This window comes from Pteropus vampyrus, unplaced genomic scaffold (genome assembly GCF_000151845.1).
Source record: "Pteropus vampyrus isolate Shadow unplaced genomic scaffold, Pvam_2.0 Scaffold570, whole genome shotgun sequence".
NCBI classification, from domain to species: domain Eukaryota; kingdom Metazoa; phylum Chordata; class Mammalia; order Chiroptera; family Pteropodidae; genus Pteropus; species Pteropus vampyrus.
In genome coordinates this window covers 383819-403985 of record NW_011889351.1, presented here as the reverse complement: position 1 = coordinate 403985, position 20167 = coordinate 383819, and the positions used below count along the sequence as shown (strand labels likewise).

Here is a 20167-nt window from a genome sequence, read left to right as displayed (position 1 = left end):
AGGTCCCTGCCCCAGAGAAAACTCAGTCTGGGGGATGCTGAGGAGTAAGAGAAAGGTTCAGAACAGCTGACCCTGATTGGGAGTCTGGGAGGGCTTCTGGGACAAACCTGGACTGGACTGTGGGGCGGGGCAGGGCTTTAGCAAAGACCTCTTAGGGAACTTACCAAGTAGGCAGGGTGCCCAGGGCCAGGAAGATGGTAGAGGGCCCACCTGGGCTGCAAAGGGGACCTCTCCTAATCCCTCTAGAGTGAGGCTTCTGCTGCCTGATCTTGACATGACCTCTTTGAGTCCCTGTTGCCCGGTAGGTCCCAGGAGGGAGAATCAGCCCTGGGCTTTGCGTGCATTCTCTCATTTAATCCTCTCAGTAACCCTGGGAGGGAGGTGCTGTTTTTCCCATTGTACAGATGAGGAATCCAAGGCTCAGAGACATTAAGAGAGTTGCTAAGGTCACATAGGTGGTAGTAGAGGTAACAACAATATTAACAGCCTGTATTTCAAGTGCTTAATGCTCTGGGCATATTAACTCATTCAATCCTCACAATAGCCCTGTGCAGTTGGCGGGATTGTTCCCACTTTATTGAAGAGGAAATAAACGCTGATGACTTTGAATGGTGGTTTGTTTTAACTCTTGAGACTCGTTCTTTCTGATTCTCTGCTCAACTTCCTAAGGAGAACTATCTCGGTCTTCATAATAAACCCAATAGTTCCTTATGCTAGTGAAGACTTTTGTAGCTTAGCAAGTAACTTTGGGTTACTTCACCTCATTTATCCTTGACCTTACTCTGGGGGTCAGATGAGGAAACCAAGGCTGAGAGAGGCGCCGGCCTTTGCCCGTGAACATACAGGGTAAATGAAGTTTCAGTATCTGGGCTCTGGTTTCTTCATTCTGGAGTATAATGACCTTGACAATGTGCGGCCTGCGTGGGGCCCACAGTGATGGGGAGCAAGTGGAGGAAGCTGGTTTGTCCCTTGGCAGCAGCTCACATCTGCCAGCCTGGCCTCCGCTCTTCTGAGAGGAAAGCTGCAGTTGCTAGGGGAGCCGGCGAGGACACCACACCTCTGCCAGTTGAGGGCTGGGTGGCCCCATTGGCAGGGAGAAGGGTTGAGACAGTGCTAGGCCCTCGGCCTGGTCTGCACAGAGAAGATTCTGGCCAGACCATACCCAGGCCCTGACTACTACTCTCCAGGCTCCTCATCCTGTGGGGAGCCCACCAGGGCCAGAGGTGGATGGGGCATCATGGGGCGGGCAGGCCAGAGCATTGTGGGGTGACTTATACTCAACTCATAGCTTAAGAGGGGCAGTCAGAACCTCAAGTGGTGGGAGCTCCACCAGAGGGACCTGGAGGAAGAGGGGCGGGGGGCGAGGGACAGCGGGTCTTTAGAAAGGTGCAGATCCAGAGGTGTGGGAGTGTGTGTACACACTCAGAGGCAAGGGAGACACACACATACACACATACACACATGCCCATATTCTCGGGAGAAATTCAAACTGGGATAATTCCCTCAGCCTTTGTTGGTCCCACAAAAGCTTGGCTGCAGCTCTTTTTGCCTCTGGAACTCGATCCCTAAGGGGTACCCTTCCTCCCTCGGGGTCCCTTTTGGGTCATCATCTGAGTTCCCGGGCTCCTGACTCAGGCAGGCTGGGGAAATCATGAGAAAAGCAGTCAGTCTCCAGTAGGTCCTCACTGAGGGCCAGGCCCTGACCTCATTTAATCCTCACAACCAGGTGAGGAAGAAAGGGCTTTTATTATCCCTATTGTACAGATGGGGGGGACACCAAGATTTAGAGAGGCCATGCCACTTGCCCAGATGCAGATTTCAAGCCCTTTGCACTTAGCAGTTCTGCAGTCCGCCAGCCCCATGCTGTCAGCCTGCAGGGTATATCAGTCACCAGGGGGGATGAATGAGGGAACTTGTTAGAAGGCAGATTCCTAGGCCCCACCCAAATCCCCACCCAAATCTCCTTGGGTGGGGCCCAGGAATCTGCATTTTGACTGTCCTGGTGATTCTGATGTGGGCTTTTGGTTCCACAGACATAACTTCGAGAGGCTTAGAGCTGGGCTGGGAGGCAGGGAGGAAGATGGAGCTGAAGGACTCAAGCTCACCCTCTTTTTGCTATGAGGGGTGTAAACCTTGGGAGTTAGGGCTTTGCATGAGAACATACCTCTCATCTCCTGTCGTTGGGCTTCTGGGGGCTGAGGGTTAGGGCAGGCAGAGGGTAGAGACAGGACTTGCCCTCTTTGCAGGCCTAGTTCTGTCTCGCCTCCACTTCCCCAGCTGTGTGGTCTGAGCCTGGCCACTTTCCTCTCATGGCTTTTTTTACCCCGATAAAATGGGGACAGCAAACCCCAGTTGCCTAGAGGTCGGGGGCTGGGCCTGCTGCTCTGAGGCTTGGAAGGGCTGAGCTGGCCTGGCCTGGGGGTGGTGACAGGTTCTGGTTCCTGTGGCTGCTGTGGGGGCAGGGCTGACTCTAGCTGCCTGTGGCTGGCTGGAAGGGAAGTGGGAGCCTCCTGTGTCTACCATGCCCCACCCCACCAGGGTGTCAGCTATTCTCTTTCCAGGGCCCCATCCTGGGCCTGTATTGGTGTATCAGCCCTTCTCAGTCTCCGGGAAGCTGCCTGTGCTATTTCAATTTTGTTTCCCGTCTCCAGACTGTGCCCCAAGTAGTACTTTGGGTGTCTGGGACACCTGGAGCCTCCCCTGTGGGGGAGGTAACCACAGAGCTGACCAGAAATGACCTTCTGGGTGGTCCTCCCAGGCCTGGCTGAGGAAGGGAACTGGCAGCTGGGCCCCAGCACTCCCTCCTACACAGAAGGTCTCCCACCCCCCACCCTAGATTGAGTAGAGGCAACATCTTTGGAGGGCGGGGGGTGCTGAGCTGGGAATGTCTGTGTGGCCCCCTGAGCCCAGGCTGAAGTGTGAAGAGAATGTCTCTTTCATTTTTTCCCTTATTGTCACAGTGCTGTGTAATCCCAGCATGGCATGGGACTTGCCACAGGGGACGGGAGAGCCCCATGCCTGCCCTGGGACAGGGCTCCGACTCTCTTATCTTGGATCCTGTGATTTACAGACAGCCTACCTGTGTGTCACTCTTACCTAAGCTGGCTAGCCAAAGGTCGAATCCTAGATCTGCCACTATTAGCTGTGTGACCTTGGGCAAGTTATTTAACCTTTCTGAGCCCGAGTGCCTTCATCTGTAAAATGGGAATTACCTCTCTCCAAAGATGGTTGTGAAGATGTTAGTATGTATCAAAGATTTAGAACGGTTTCTGGCATAGAGTTAGCACTCAATAAATGTTTGCTATCGCTATTCTGGAGAAGAAATAGAACTTGGGCATGATGAAGCTGAGGCATAGACACAGTGACCTGTTAATAACTTCCAGCATTGACCTTTTTCATTAGCTCTCTGAGCCTCATCTGCATGTGTCTAATTTCAAATTTGCTTGCTTTCTTGTTAGAAGTAGGTGGGTTACATAGTATGTGGGTCCAGCACATAATAGGTGCATAAAGTGAAAATTGTTGGTATTGTATTTTTTTCAATATATTTTTTTAAGTCATGATCTTTCCTTTTATGTTGGATCAACAAGGCAGTTATTTTCCAAATCGTACTGCCTGTTTGTTTGGAGATTTGTGTCTACATTCAATTCATTTATCATTTACTCAACAAACATTCATTTGTATCTACTGTTTGTTGGGATAAGATAGATTCTGGGAGAATATTTAGTAAATCTGCCTGTAACAAGTAGAATTCCATGGGCTGTGGTTGTTTGGGCTTGAGGAGCCTCAGGCATCTGTCCTGGCCCTGTCTGGGAAGTTCCCAGAATGGGAGGCCCAGGCTCCTGGGCATAGAGTCATCCACCATAGCACGGAATTGCACTCTGACCCCTCCTAACAACTGGGTTGAGTGACCTTGGGCAGGTCTTTTCCTTCCTCAGAGATACTCCCCATACACAACCTGGCGAGCTATCCCAGATGAGGGTAAACGCTCCTGCTTGGGTGATGAGCCCTGATGGAAGGATTCTAGGCAGGGCGCTCCCTATAATCCTGGGTCTCTACTTTTTACCTGTCACCTACTCCAGCACAAACAGTTTCTCAGAGAATCTTCCCTACCTTGATTCTCCATAGTCAGGCCTGCGGGTGCTTAAATATGGTCACAAACTCCAAAGCTGGGAGGGCTTTTAGAGATCAGCTAGCCAGCCCCTCTCAGGGGACCCAGAGAGGGGGGCTGACTTGCCTAGGGACACACAGCAAAATGGTGCTGAGCCCTGGACTGTTTCTTTTCTTGGTCCCCACTCTGCCCCAGCCCTACCCTCTCTGGGCTCCCTGTGCCAGGAGTGAAATGAATTATCCTTCTCTAGTAGGGAGGGAGAGGTAGTTCCCGAGCCTGGGAACCCGCTGATGTCATCGCATTGTCGCCATGGCAATTATTCCCCTGGATTAGGGGCCTGACCCTTGCCAGGCCAGGAAGTAGAGGAAGGAGTAGGGGACTGGCATTTGTTCAGCACTTTAGTGTTGACAAAGCACTTTCACAACCACCGTTATCAGTACATGGTGAGTCCTGCTGTGTGCTCTATGCTGTGATGACTGCTTTAGAGCCAGTGTCTGTAATCTGTGCCATTGATTGGAATGGTTTGTTTTATGATCCCCATTGTACAGATTTGTAAACTGAGGCTCAAGAGGTTAAGTCATTTGCCCAAGATCATTTAGCATTCGGGGACTGAGCCTGTGTTAATACCAGCTCCCTCTGGCTCTTTGCCTATTCTTGTTGATGGGAAGCCCCCTCCCCGTGATTCCCATGACAGTACTTTTATAGGTAAGGAAATTGAGGTTAGAGGCCTTGGATTTGGAGCTTCTGTATCTGGAGCTACATTTTTCTGACTCTTAAGTGCCTTATCTGCCCTGATGCCCCTTTCCCAGAGGGCAACCCCCGCCTCCTCCCCTCCCCGCCAGCACTAAGAGTCACCATGCTGGCCTAAGTCTTCCTGGATGGGCTGATGCTGGGCAGCTCTGGGCCCTTGGGGTGTGTTAGTACCTGTATTCACTGTTAATTTCTGGTCTGATGGGAACTAGCATGTCCAGGCCTTTGTTTTCAGTCTGGATCAAAACAAAGGAGGTTCTGGAACCTTTTAGGAAGAAGCCCATGGATGGATGAGCCCCCCATAGGGCTCTAGGGGATGAACAAAGACCCCTGACCCCTGGGCAGTGTACAGAGGAACTGACAGGTGTGGCCATGGCTATATACATGTTGTGTGTCATCGGTTGGGTCGTAGTGCAGCTCGGCACTGCAGTTTGATGATTCCATGCCTGGGAGCTGCCTGAACTTGTCATCCTGGAAACTCCCAAGGTCCTGGGCCTTGTGTCCTGGGCTGAACTGCTTCTAGGACAGTGCAGCCCCCATGGAGGAAATCCAGGCAGCTGGTGGGGTTTGGAACAGCTGGCTGCTGAGGTGGACAGCGAAGTCTCTGGAAGCCAAGGAACAGTTTTCTGTGTCATGGACATTTCCAGCTTGCATTCTGTTCTTTAAACCTCCTAGAGAAGGACAAGATAATCCTCATATTTCAATTCCTTGTGTTTAGGAAGTCCTTTCTGCTATCTGACTTGAGTCTCTCTGCTATTCAAGTTTCCATGGAATTCTCAGAATAGGAGGGCAGGTGGGATTCTTCCCTGGAGCTTAGAACCCTGTTCCAAAGTGCTGTCTGTCCCCTACCAGTTTCATCCCCTCCCATGGCATTGACCTCAGAAGCTGGCCTGGCAGGCTCCAGGAAGCTGCCAGGGCCTGTCAAAGACTCATTGATTGAGTCTCTTGAGTGGCTGTCTCTCTGCCCTCCTTTCTGGGCACTATCTTTGTCCCTTGGCACAGCCCTCACACAGCTGGTCACTAAAAACTCCCCTGAGCTCTTGGCAGGTAGGGCTACATCCTGACTAGGGTGAAGGCTGGGGCAGACTTCAGAGCCTTGGGCAGAACCTTCTTCCTACAGCTTTCAGGCAAGATGGACCAGCAGTGAAGGATAAGGAGTCAGGCAAATGAGGCCGGGCAGATGAGGCTTTGTAGCTTGTCTTGGTGACTCTGGACATTTGCTGCTAAGCTGTGTGACCTTGGGCATGGGACTATGCCTCTCTGTGGCTCAGTTTCTTTTTCTGTAAGAGGGAGCTAATAATAGTATATATGGTAAGATTTAAATGAGATAGCTCCTGTAAAGCACTTGGCACTCTGAATGCACTGAATACATATTAATGGATTGTCATTAGTCTAATACTTTTTGGTTAAGGCTTCTGCTTTGAGTTGGGTCATGGGGGTAGATGCCACTACAAGAGGATTCTTGGCCAGGATCTCTCTCCTGGCTGATTGCTGCCTCAGAGGCAGACACAGGCTGGGGTCCTCTCTCTTCTCCCCATGGCTTGACCCTAGTCTTTCTCCTGCTTTGGTCCTCCAGGTGCGCTACAAGGAGGAGTTTGAGAAGAACAAGGGCAAAGGCTTCAGCGTAGTGGCAGACACCCCTGAACTCCAGAGAATCAAGAAGACCCAGGACCAGATCAGTAATGTAAGCTTCCCTGCCCCCGTGGTCCTCACAGCCACCTGCTGCGTTCCTTCGTTCCTTCGCATGCTCTCCCTGCCCCTCTGATAGACATGAATGAGGCCCCAGGGCCTGGCTGACGCCTGCTCGAACAGAGAGAAGGGAAGGGTTTGGGGTTCCCAGATACCGTTTCTTTGTGCGCCCCAGACTCCTTTGGCCACCTTTTGCCCACATAGAATTTCTGCCTTTAAAGAGCTGTACTTTTGGTGGTGGCTGTAGGGTGTTCAGGGAGGGCCTACGTGCTCAGTCACCCCCACTCTCTCTGAAATTTCGTGGGTTTTTTTTTCTTGGCTATGGTGGGTGTTAGGGTCCAGACAAGCTGTTTTGTCTGAGCGCAAAGGTCAAAACTGGGTGGCAGGGGTGGGGAGGGGCAAGCCTCCTCCTTGTCTGCCTTTGGGTGCTGACATTGCAGTCATTTCCGCCCTCCCTCAGCTTCCTCCCCCACCTTGGCTTGTTCTTCCTTCCTGTGTAAAAACCCCAGCCGGCTTTGCCTGCTGGCTCTGCAAGCCCTGGCCTAGGCCCTCCCAGGGCTAGGAGGGTCTGCAGTGTCTGGCTGTGGCAGGGCTGGAGGTAGAGAGTGGGTGGTGGATTAGCAGGCCCCATGGGACCTGTGGCCAGGGGACAGGCCTCAGTTTCCTGCTTGGCCGAGCTGTAGACCAGCAGCCTGTGTATATGGCTCTGGGCTTGTGGGGAGGCTGCCGAGAGGGCTTTGGGCATGTGGGGGTGGGGTGCTGCTGTGAGCCACAGTACAGAATGTGGGCTGTAGACCCATGCATGGAGTCTTGGGGCACAGAGCTGCAGAGAAGTCCAGCCATCTGGGCCAGGATGTCCTACAGATGGAGCACAAGGCAAGCAGTTGTCTTCATGTCTGGAATGAGACGGGGTCAGCGAGTTGACCACTGTTGCTCTGGGCTGAGTGACTGGGGATAGAGGCTGTGGAGGGCCTGGGTTTCAGGTGTCCCAACTGGTATTTACCCCTGGGCTCCCCATCCCTCTACCTGGCCTGCTTGGCAGATGCTCCTAGAGGTTAGTCGGGCTGTGCTTAGAGTGGGCTCCAACAGTGGCTCAAGTGGCTTTCAGAAGCCAGCCCCAAGCTGGGAGAACCAGCCATTCCCAAGAGGGTAGCTTTCAGACTTTGACTGCAACCTACAAATGAAATACATTTCACACCATGACCCACCAGACAGGCCTGCTTGTTTATTTAGAGAGAAAACAGAATCGAAAATCTCATGAAAGAGGCTTTACTACTGGAGGACACTCAGATATTTCTCCTCTGTTTTATTTTGTAAAGATGCTGGTTGCAGACTTAACTGAATGGGTTTCACAACTAGGTTGTCGACCTGCAGTTTGAAATTTGTGGTTTCACACAATGAGGGCTTCCCTTGGGCTGGGAGGGTGTGCCTCCCAGGACTCTAACCCCACCCCCATCCCCCAAAAAGCCTGTCTTAGTTGCTTTTTTACAAGCCGGGGCGTGGCCAAAGGTAAAGAAGGAGAAAGAAGGTGGGTGTCTTAGAGCTCACCATGAAGAAAGGGGAAGGAAGGGGGACGCCTTGGGTAATGGGGAAAAGCCGGAATGGCTCACAAAGCTGGAATTTGACTCTTCAACCTCTGTGGCTTTTCATAGTGAAGACTCTTGTCTTTTATCATGGACACTTGCTCCCCATCTATAATTCCAACCCCTCAACACATTTACTTATTGCTTCCAGCCTGTGGGTTTGGGGTGGGGAGAGACGTGTGTCCCTTTCCGAAAGGCTTCGAGAATATTCCACACCCGGCCTGTGGCACCCATTCTTCTTCCCTCCCCCACCCACCAGTTACTGGAGGTGTTACCGTCTGAGGAGTCCTGGTAACAGAGCTCACTGTGGCCAAGACATCCACACCTAAGGAGATAACCATCTTATCCTTAACCACAGAGCTGTAATTAGCTGATTGTCCTCTGCTCTGAGGTGGGGGAGGTGACTTGAACCTGACCTGGTTCTGCTTTTGCAGCTTTAGCTGGAACCTGTGAGTTGTGACCACAGAGCTGGAAGACTCTCGGTTTTAGTGAATGCAATTAGAGTCTGTCAGATGTGGGCCTCCCAACAACTGTATTAGAATCACTGGGGAAGGTTTATTGAAAATGCAGGCTTGTAGGCCTCCTCCCTGGGCTGTCTAAATCAGCATCTCTGAGAGTATGGCCCAGGAACCAGCATTTTAAACACATTTTCCAGGTTACTGTGATGCTCACTGAAGTCTGAGAACCATCACCTAAGAGTCTGAAAAAACTTTACCAAGTCCTAAGTCAGAGGGTGCCAGGCCTGGCCACACCCCACAATTCCAGGGGAACTTAAAATTATGCTTAGAGCTATTGTTAACCTGTCCCACCTCCAGAAGAGTTTTGGGAAAGATGGTATTTAGAGCCACACATTTTGTTTTGCATCCAAAATAGTGTTCCTGTATATAGCTTGTCCCTCAGTTGCCAGGTTATCACCCAGTGACTCCTAGCTATTTTCAGAGATCAGACCATCTTGCAGAGCTGAAGATTAACCTCCCTGGAGGAATATGCTGCTGACTAGAGGGTTTACCAGCGAGAACATTTTAAAAACAAGGGTCTAGTCTCCCTAAGTGGTGTTTAAACACTTCGGATGTGTGCATTCTGTCATCTATCCTGCTGAGAGGCAGGATGGTGAGGTGGGAACAGCCAGTGAGAGCAGAATCTCAGCTTCTATCATTCAAAGGCTGGGCTCACCTCGCTGAGCCTCGGTTTCCTCATCATAAAAATGTAGACCATAGGCCCTACCGTAAAAGGTGGTTGCGAGGAAAATGTCAAGAGCTTGGCATTTGCTAAACTCTGTTCATTATTATCATTTTAAAGGCACACCTGTTTGCTTTCTACATTGTGGTTAAAGGAACATGAAGTAAAGTTTGGATGAAAAGTTGGGCCATTGTCTAGTACAGAGACTGTGTAGGAAATTTTGAGGCAAGATACTAGTAAGTTATACATCTCTGGTGAGTGATTGTGTCTTCATTTAAGGAATATAAAGGGTTGAGAGGCCAAGGCCACATGCAATGGGATAGTTTATCCTTTCAGAATCCTGGCCTTTGGTCATGAGCGCTGATGGCTGTAATGGATGGGAAACTTAACTGAGGCCCCTTTGTGAGAGCCACTGCCTTCAAGTGGAGAAACTTTGCTTTTACTTACCTGCATATTTACTTATATATTGATTTCCTGTATACAATTTTGTGTCTTTTAACTTTTTCTTTTTCTGTGAAATATAACACCCAGTAACAGTAAACTCCTCTGTGTACTCACCATGCAAGTCAAGAAGCATGACTACACCCCTATCAAAACAGAGTTTTCAAGGTGTTAAAAACTCATGTAGTGAGCTTAACTCAGTTATGAGGAATCAGCTAGAGGATGGACGGTATGACAGACAGAAGTGATGCCTAGTCAGTGAAAGAAAGTGCTGGATATAATTATATATAGAACTGGTTAATGTCCTACAGCAGTGGCCCCCAACCTTTTTGGCACCAGGGACCGGTGCTTCTATGAGAATCTAACGCCTAATAATCTGAGGTGGAGCTGAGGCAGTGATGCTAGCCCTGGGGAGCAGCTGCAAATAGATAAGGCTTTGCTCGCTTGCCTGCCGCTCACCTCTTGCTGTGCAGCCCAGTTCCTAACAGGCTGCAGACCGGTACTGGTACTGGTCTGTGGCCTGGGGTTTGGGGACCCCTGTCCTACAGGACTATAAAACCATAAACTTTGGAGATATTCTTGCTATAAGCAGAAATCCTTTGCATTTCTCTCAGTCAAAAATAATTAGTTTATATTCCATAGGTTAGCTTCAGTTTTTAAGAGTCTGAACCTTAAAGAACCTTAAAGAGTCTGAATCAGTAAATAGTGAAGTCAACCAAAATTCCAGCCCCAGAGTCAAATGTCTTTGAAGGCAGGTTTGTTGGACAACGCTGCAGTTTAATTTTTGAAAGTGTGCGCTATTCTTTATAATTTTAATATATAACTATGCATTTCTGAACACTTTTTTAAAATGCTGATTTTGTACATATAGCGTGTATTCTTTTATTTCTCTCTGCCTTTGAGCACCATTGGGTTTAAAGATTCCTCTACATGTTTGCGTGTAGCTGTAGTTCATTTTTTGTTGCTGTATAGTATTCCATTTTGTGCTTATACTGCATTTTACTGATTCTGGTGTTGATGGACATTTGGATTATTTCCACACGTATAGACATCCTCATGCATATTTCTTAGCATTAGTATAGAGTGGAACTGCTGGGTCTTAGAGTGTATATTCCTTCGAGATAAGGAATCCTTATCAGATAACGCTGAGCAATTTTCCAAGTCACTACCGATTTACCCTCTCACCAGCAGTGATGAGAGTTCCCATTGCTCTATGTCCTTAGACTTGTTTGTCTCAACCATTTTGTTGGTCTGTAGTGGTATCTCATTTTTTTCTGAGACTGAACACAGATTTCCATTTGTTTTAAAAACAAAATGTTGTTAGTCTCTAACAGGGAACAGTATTGAGTGGTGGTTGAGAATTGAGGATATGATGTTAGAACTGGAATTCCGACTTACCTACCTCATAACCATCTCTTGAGCCTTGGTTTCCCCATCTGTAAAACGGGGATGATGATACATTTTTCATGCGCTGGCTGAGAAAAGGAAATGAATAAAGCATATAAGGGCACAAAATAGGCCCTCAGCAAATGGGAGATGTTATAAAAATAGACCCTGGCTAGTGAGTTGATTATTCCATTCAAAGCCTGATGTTCCCTTGTTAGCCATGATGTAGAATCATGTGAGAGCAATGTGTGGAGTCAGACCTTTATTTTTCGCCACAATCAGGAGAACGGGTTTCAGAAAAAAGAGAACATCAACCAGCAGTGTATTTTCTTTAGCTTTGGAATGGACCCTCAACTAGTCATCCTTTAGGCCTGGCTAACAGGGGCCCGAATGAATGGGGAGGGTCCTTAGGCCTGGCCTCTCAACCCAAGTACACCTAGATGTCATGCGCACAGTGTGAGCATGGTGTCTTTCCACAGGCGCCCAGGACAGTTAAGCTGGGGATCCGCTGACATTTCTGGGCTTATGGTAACCCCTATTCAGGGCTTTTAGGAGATCAGAACTTTGCTGAGCTTGAAGCAGGAATCATCCAGGCCCTTGGAGTCTGGAAAATGTTTCTTCTCCTTTTGGATGTGCTCACACCCTTTAATGTGCCTATTTGCTTCTCATACTATTAGGTCAGTCAGCAAAGTAATAGCACAGTTTCCTTATTTGCTGGGGAGGGGAAGGGGAGGAAGTTGAGAGTGTCGAAATTTCATCCAGGTGGGCCCAGGCAGAATGGAGTTGCAGCCTTACTCTGTTCAGTCCGTTACCCGCTCTGTGCTGCCTCTCCTGAGTTCACATGCCTGGCATCTTCTTTTCTCAAAATTAGGGTGACCTTATGATTATCATCTCTTTTGAGAGGGAAAGGGGTGCTATTCAGATTTATTCCAGAAGACATGAACCAGAATTAGGGGCAGACTTGGGCATGTGGTCGCCCTGCTCCATGCCTGCCCTTAGGAAGGTCCTGTCTAGCTGTGAATTTGTCCTTGTGTCACCAGCCTCAGCCCTTACTGAGATGAAAGCTCTGCCTCGGGAAGCCATTTAACTTCTGAGCCTCATTTTCTTCTTCCGTAAAGTGGGAATTAAGCTGTAGGTGTACCTGTCCAACTTGTTCTTTAGGGTGATTGTCATCAGGGCCAAGGGAGACAATGTGCAAAGAGCCTTTATGAACCTAATGTGAAGAGCTGAGCAAATGTGAAGGTTCTTAATAACAGGTGGTACCAACATTGGTGGAGCGAGGGTTCTTTTGTCTTCAGGTTGCCACTACACCATCCACCTGGGTCATTTTATAAATATTTTCCACGTGTAGTGGCTTTTTAAGGAGCAAGATCAGTTCCACCAGCCATTGTGGAAACATACATATTATATACTTGCTTTCAGCTCTAAAGTTTGGTTAGGTTCCTAGATCTGGTCAGGAGCCTCAGAACCACCTGGGAGCAGATGGTACCGTAGTCTCATTTACAGATGAGGAAACTGAGGAGGCCCAGAGGGGAAGGGACTCTCCCAAGGTCACATGAGTAAGTGAAGAGCTCATGATCTCCGAAGGGTAAATCATGGGAGGGACATTGTAGCCCGTGAAGAAAGACTGAGTCTGTAGGACCCTGATAGGGGATAGCACCAGGCCTTGGCTCAGAGAAGGAGCAGGAACCAGACATAGTCTCTTCCCTAGAGTGCTGTTACCCCTTCAATAATGCAGATAGTCACACCCACAGGAGGGGGCTATGCCCAGGTTAGCTGGGCCCCCAGCATCAGGGATACCTGTCCTCCCAGCCCATCTCCTGGCACCCTCAGGGCCTGCACAGACCTCTGCCCGCCTCCATATATGCATTCTCCCTCCCCTGCTCAGGCCTCTTTTCATTAACAGAAAGTAGACACGAGAAGCCGAACTTTCCCACCCCCAGGACAAAAGTCAGAAGGGCATTTGCCTTGTGAGGTTAGAGGTCTCAGGAGGGGTGTCCCCTCTCTTTGTCCCCCCAGCTGCCCCTGGACGGGGGCCACTGAAGGAGTGGGAATGGAGGAGACTTACCTTTGCCCTTACCTTAGGAATCTGAGCACAGGGCACTGGCTCTGTGTCTGAGAACTTCACTCCTGAGTTCCCTTCATAGTGGGAGTTGGGAGATCTGATGGGTTTTTAGTTTGGCCAGACTGGCTAGAATAGGCTCAGCCTATTTTGCAGGGAGAGGAAGGGGCTGGTCCTGACCTAAACTCCTAAGTGGGCCATGCTCTGTCTCCAGACTGGACCTGTCCTGGGCTTTGCTGCTGCCGATCCTGTGCTCTCATTCCAGGCTGCAGTGAGTAACTGTCATTTAGCCAGCAGAAGGATGCAGGTGTTCCCAGTTTGGCCATACCTGTAGACCTTTGGCCATACCCGTAGACCTGTAGCCCAGCTACTAATGTGTAAGCCCTTCCTGGCCAAGTGTTAACTCTTACCCTCCCTGCAAAGTGGATGCCAAGGAGTGGATAAAGAAGGCAGCAGAGAAAGTGGGAGTAAGTGGCCAAAGGGGGCTGCCCTGGGCTCAACAGCTCCAGACAGGCCTCGGCCAGGGGTTCCAGAGCACAGGATCGCCGGTTCTTTCTGCTTCAGAACACAGGGCAAGCTTTACCCCACTTCTTGCTCTGTCCCTCCTCCACCACCCCATTTTCTCCTGGGAGAATCACAGGGCAGGATCCTGGTGAACAGTGAGAGCCAGCTTTCAGTCAAGTGGTCCAAGGCCTGGAGAGAATTCAGGGCCTGGGCTTGCCTGGGACAGGACCAGTTTTGCTTAGTGTCCTGCTTTCTGCGTTTTTGTGGGTGAGCGGTAGCTGTTCTGTCATTTTCTGTCTCACTTCCTCTCCAATCCCCAGGCCAGCCCAGCACTCCTGGAACACTCAAACCGTTCCTTGGCTGCTCTCTTCCCCATCAGTTTCCTCTCTGAAAAGTGAATAGACCCCACCAGGGGTCTTCAAGGTGGGGTATGGGCAACATGCTGCTGAGAATATAGGGAGAAAACCTTAGAACCCTTGGCTCTCGCTCTTTTTCATCTGCTACTTTTTTATTCATATTTTTTGTGTAAGGTTTAAAATATGCACTCCATATTTATAAAGTGATAATCGTATGCAATTTATTAAATAGACCTAACTTGGGAGGATTTTGCTAAAACATTTTATCAGTGGGAGTATGCAGTCCAAGTATTTGGGCAAGCAGAAGTCAGCAGACTTTTTCTGTAACGGGCCAGGGAGTAAATATTTCAGGCTTTGTGGGCCATATGGCCTCTGCTGCGGCTCCTCAGCTCTGTGGTGATAGCATGAAAGCAGCCATGGGTAATAGAGAAACAAATGGGTGTGGCCGGGTTTCCAATAAAACTTTTATTTCTGGATACTGAAATTTGAATTTCATAGAAATTTCATGTGTCACGAAATATTATTCCTCTTGATCCCTCTCAGCATTAAAAAATGTAGAAACCATTCTTAGTTCGGACCCTGAAACAAACAGGCTATGGGCCTTTGGACCATAGTTTGCCAACCTCTGCTCTAGACCACTGTTCTCAAATTTGAGCCTGCTTCAGACTCACTTGGGGAGCTTTTAAAAATGCATAGTTCAGTCTATGGCCATGCCACCCTGAACAAGCCCGATCCTTTCTGACCTTGGAAGCTAAGCAGTGTCGGGTCTGGTTAGTACTTGGATGGGAGATCACCTAGGAAGACCAGGTGCTATAGGCGTAAAAAATAAAAAAATAAAGGATTGTAAGCTGACAAGGTCCTTGCAATCTGTGAGGAAAAAATAAAAAATAAAAATGTATAGTTCAGAACCCCAGCCCTGATTTTTGTAGATTTTATGGAAGGTCCTGGAACCTGCATTCTAAGAAGCAGCTCAGGTGGGTTGGAAGCAGTCTGAAGACCAGATTTTAAGAAACACAGCTTTGGAAAGTCTCCAGGGTTTTGGTGTGTTCAATTCAGCCAGCCCTTACTGACTGCCTGGGGGGTGTCATTTCTTTTTGCCTCTTTTTGCCTGTTTTTGGAACCTGACCAGAGGAGGAACCCACCTCTAAGATAAGGACCTGACCTCAGGGAGATCCCGGCATTTCTTGTCCCCCTAGGCTGGGATCCGGCTTCTGCTGCTCACATCAACAAGAGGCAGAACCTCGTACTGGTTAAGAACACAGGCCCCGGAATCTGTGGCAACTTGCTTTGCCTGTCAGTGCCTTAGTTTCTTTCTTGTCCGTTGAATGGGGACTGTAATATACCCCCTTGTAGGTGCTGACAAGGTCAGATGAACTGTGATATGGGACACCTAGCACAGTGCCCGGCACCTATAAACAGAGTTGCTGCTATTGCTGCTTTTGACCAAGGTGGAAGCAAGGCAGCCCCCTGTCCCTGTCACAGGCACATAAAAACAGTCATTTGCATTTGTCTGGTGCTTTAGTTAACATGGCCTTTTTCCATCCATCATCTCATTGCATCCTCCAGCTACAGCTGGGGTAAATACCAACAACCCATTTTACAGAGGTAGAGACTGAGGCCTAGCAAGGTTAAGTAACTTGTTCAAGGGCACACAGCTGGTTGTGTCGCCCACGAGAACCTAGTACTCTACCTGAAGCCCTTGGGGGGTCTCTCTCATCCCGGGATCTTGGTGACAATGAGAGAGTGTTTTGGTTGGTTTGCTGTGGGTCCTTTACCCAGCACTTTCTGCCCCTGCAGATAAAATACCATGAGGAGTTTGAGAAGAGCCGCATGGGCCCCAGCGGGGGTGAGGGCATGGAGCCTGAGCGCCGAGATTCCCAGGACAGCAGCAGTTACCGGCGGCCCCAGGAGCAGCAGCAGCCTCACCACATCCCGACCAGTGCCCCAGGTAGACGTGAGGCCTGCGGGGGTAGAGCATCTGAGACTAGGCCAGCTACAGGACGGGGAGAAGCCTCATAACTCACTCGCTTACTCACACACACACACACCCCACCACCACCACCCCCCATCCCCACCAGGGACAGGGCCTGTGCTGGGCCTTCAGTGTGATGGGGGGAGACTCAGCCCCTGCTGTAGAATATGCAACACCTGCAAGTGTGCACACCCAGGCATAAGTCTTTGAGAAGTAGGGGTGGACATACATGATAAGGGCTTCATGGAGAAAGGGAGGGGGCTCTGGCAGGGGCTGGGTTTGGCAGGATAGTTTCTGAGATCTGTCTCCTCCCATCTTTCAGTTTACCAGCAGCCCCAGCAGCAGGCAGCCCAGTCCTATGGTGGCTACAAGGAGCCTGCAGCCCCAGTGTCCATACAGCGCAGCGCCCCAGGTGGGGGCGGGGTGAGTATGGAAGCTGGAAGGGTTGAAGGTCATTGACCTAAGGCCTGGGGCTGCCAGAGATGGGTGGGCCTAGGGAAGGACATAGCTCATGATTGTTCTTAGAAACCACACCCAGGAGGCCTGGCTTTCCCTGACCTTTGGCCCCAGCTCCTATTGTCATCTGCAACCACAGTTGTATTTCATATGCTTTTACTGGACATTTCCTAGAGCTGAAGCATAAGACTTTGGCTGAGGTTGGAAAGTGGAACCTGACGGAACTCTCTTGTGTCACCTGGAGATTTTTCTCCCAAGAATAGGTCTTTGTCCTGAACTTGGGAGCGAAGCCAGCCAGACTTATCATAGCTTCAAAAAAAGAAGAAAGACTGGTGTTTATAAGAATACAGACAACAGCGTACAGGGCATGCCATATTTTTAAACACTAACTGGCCTCGTGTCCATTGGACCTTACTGCATTTCTGTTCTGAGAGGTGGGGCAGCACTATTGTAACTGTCTTGTACCTGCCCCTTAGTAGATGCCAAACTGGAAAAGGGTGATTGCTTGCAGAACATGAGACACTGAGGTGAGAAAATTAGTGGCAGAGCCCAGCTGTCCCTGTCTCTCAGCTCCTGGCTCACTGCTCACCTGAGCTCTACTCCAGGGTCCCAGAGAGCTAGGAAGGAAAGGCTCAGGCCCTGAGGGAGCTAGGCCCTGGGCTGACTGTACCCCCACCCCTGCAGAAGCGGTACCGTGCCGTCTATGACTACAGCGCTGCTGATGAGGACGAGGTCTCCTTCCAGGACGGAGACACCATCGTCAACGTGCAGCAGATCGACGACGGCTGGATGTATGGGACCGTGGAGCGCACGGGCGACACCGGGATGCTGCCCGCCAACTACGTGGAGGCCATCTGAGCCCATCAGGGGCCTTCCCGCCCCATCTGTCTTCAGCGCATTCCATAGCATTGCATCCGTCCTGGGCGTGACCTGTCCACCCTTCAGTGTCTTTGTTTTTTTAAATCTGCGACAGCTTGTTTATTCCCACCCTCCTCCAGCTTCTTTGGCCAACTGAAGCCTTGTTCTGCCACTTTTCGTGGCCTCCCTCCTCTGGCAGGTTTTCCCCTTGACCAACTTCTTGGTTTTCTCTCTGGATGGAATAGGTGTGGACTTCTCTGGGGGAGGCCGAGGCCCGTGGGGCTGGTCTGGAATGGGAGACCCGTCAGCTCCCAGGCCTCTGCCTTCTCTCTTTTCTGCCCTCTCAGACCCTCCCGCCCACCTCTTCACATACCTGAACATTCCAGGGCTGGGGTGAGCCCCAGACCCCCAGGACTCCCAGGGGAGGGCCTCCATACATTCCTGGGAGTGGTACCCCACCACCCTTGCCCCTGGGATGGGGATGGGTTGGCGTGCTGCCACTGTGTAGGCACCAGTGAGAGGGCTTTGCCCCTACTTCTCAAAGATGGGGCTGCTGGCCCTCTGAGGGGTCCCCTCACCACCCTCTCCCTCTCTCAAGGACAACAAAAGAGGGGTAAAGTTCCCGCTTTAGGGTTCGTTCGTCCTCCCCACACGTGTTCCTCCTCACACTGTGATTCTGCTCTCCTGCCCACACATACCAGGTGTGGGCGAGGAGCTCCCCAGGAAGTGTGGCTTGGGTCAAGTTCTGGCCTTTCTTACTTTTAGGGACAGCTGCAGGAAGGAAGGGAACAGGGTGTTCTCTCCCTCAGTCCTTTTTACTTACTCCCAGCCCCAACCTCCAGGGACTCCTTGGCTGGAAGCCGTGGTCCTGAAAGGTAGGGCAAGGAAGCCTGCCTCGGGCCTCTTGGCTTTTGAGGCTCAGATCTGGGCAGGGTGGGGCTTCTTCCTATTCCTCACTGGAAGATTTCTCGAGCCTTCTTCCATGGCCTTCCCTCCTGCCTGCTGCCAAATGGACCAGAATTGCAAAGCCACAAGACCTTCTGTATCTCCAGGACTTGGTATAGAGGCAGGAAGCATGTATATCTGTAAGTGTCTGTGACAGTCTAGTGTGAGCATGAGTGTGAGTGAAGGGTCAGGGTATGGCAGGTGTCCGGGCTTCTCCGAGGGTGTGCAAAGCTATCTTTGATATTTTCCTCAAAATGCACATTGAGAGGGAAGGACCCTGAGGGAGAAAAGTTCCTTGTGTTTTCTTTGGAGTGAAAATTCCTCCTTTCCTATTATCCCCATATAGAGGAAGCCTACCTACCTGCCTTTGTCCTATGCTGGGCAACAGTCGAGATGGTTGAGGATCGGTGGGGTAGGGGTAAAGGGGAAGACTTCATGGCTTTAGGCATATTCTCTTCCCCCATCTCTGTCCTGGGCTGCAGAGTAGGGGCCAGAGGACCCTTTGTCACTCACACTGTGTGTGCCTCACTCTGGGGGGCTCTGCCCCTTGACCTTCCCCTTGCTTACCTAAAGCCCCCTTGAAGCATTGGAAGACAGTCCCAGAGCTACAAAACTGGAAGCACGGACCCCGGGGTGAGGAAGGGAAAGATGGTGCTATCTCCGAGTCCCTTCTGTCCCTCATTGGTGGCTGTGACAACCCTTGCCTGGCTTTCTTCATCTCTGGGCTCTCTTGTCACCCTGAGTCCACTCAGGTCTTACAGTTGATAAGCTGATATGTGTGGGGGAGGGGCTTGCAGGTATAGTCATCAATCAAGTCCTCACTGCTTTTGAGTTGAGAATATTTGCCCCTAATCAAAGAGCTAAGGGAAATGACTGGGGAGGAGCCCCTGCCTGACCAACCCTGCTCGTCTTCAGCTGAGGTGAGGGCAGGTGAAGGGTCTTCTGTGGGTGATTTGGGGGATGAGGGAGCAATTTTGGGAGCCTTGGGGGAGGCACTGGTCCATTCCATTTCCTCGTGATCTCAAAGCACAACATGGATTCTGGGACCAAAGGTCAGAGACACATCCTGTTGAAGGAGTTGCAGTTGGGAGGGCGGGATGAGCAAGAAACAGCCTTTTCACTCAGCTTAATTTTACTTCCAAAACAAGGCAAGCCAGCCACTGGAATCTTGCTGTTGGGCCCTTTGCTCCTCCCATCCTAAAAATAGGGGAACTTTTCTTACATGCCCCCAGAGAGAGGAGGGGCTGTCAACACTGGTGCTGAGGGACCCAGAGGCTGCTGGGAGTCTTTGTTCCCCTCCAGAAACTTCCATCCCCAGAAGAGCACAGAACCTGAGTGCTGGGCTGAGTCCCTGGTCTTTTTACAGTTCACAGAGGTCTTTTAGCCAATCTGATCCCAGGAAAGGAGATACATCAGAGCTAGAATGTGAATATAATGTTAGTGGACCAATAATATAAGAAGCCCAAATGTGAGAAAAGTGGATTCTTTTCAACATTGCTTCCTGTTTCCTTCATGTCCTTCTAGGGAAAACTGTTGCTTAAATTTTGCCTTTTTTTACCCTCACATATGCACTTTTGGGCCTTTTTTTTTTTTTTTTTAGTAGCTGGGGGAAAAAATTACCACCCTACAAACCTGTATTTAAAAAGAAACAAATGACCATGTGACATTTGCCTTTGTCCAAACATTTCATCTGTGTGTGTGAAGCCATCATTCATCTTTTTATATGGGGTGGTTGTCTCTTCTTGGTCTGTTTTGGTCCCCTCCCTTGTGGGCTTGTGCTTGGGATCGAATCCTTCTGTTATGATTCTGAACATTTGACTTAGACCATAAGTGAATCCTTCTGGTGACTCAAATAAAAGTATAATTTTTACCTGCGGA

At 50.1% G+C, this 20167-nt stretch overlaps 1 protein-coding gene and 1 pseudogene across 2 annotated transcripts in view; both read left to right on the top strand.

The window, feature by feature from the left end:
• Window positions 1-20167, top strand: part of LASP1 (LIM and SH3 protein 1) — a 36603-nt gene extending 16436 nt beyond the window's left edge. Inside the window, exons 4-7 of one of the 2 annotated variants that reach the window (XM_023525538.1) lie at window positions 6435-6542; window positions 15856-16006; window positions 16353-16453; window positions 17171-20167. In XM_023525538.1, the coding sequence (XP_023381306.1) occupies window positions 6435-6542; window positions 15856-16006; window positions 16353-16453; window positions 17171-17344 (534 nt within the window). In that variant the 3' untranslated portion in view covers window positions 17345-20167. The remainder of the gene's footprint in view (window positions 1-6434; window positions 6543-15855; window positions 16007-16352; window positions 16454-17170) is intronic. The other variant, XM_011384303.2, reaches the window with a different exon arrangement.
• LOC111733470 lies at window positions 14759-14877 on the top strand (annotated as a pseudogene).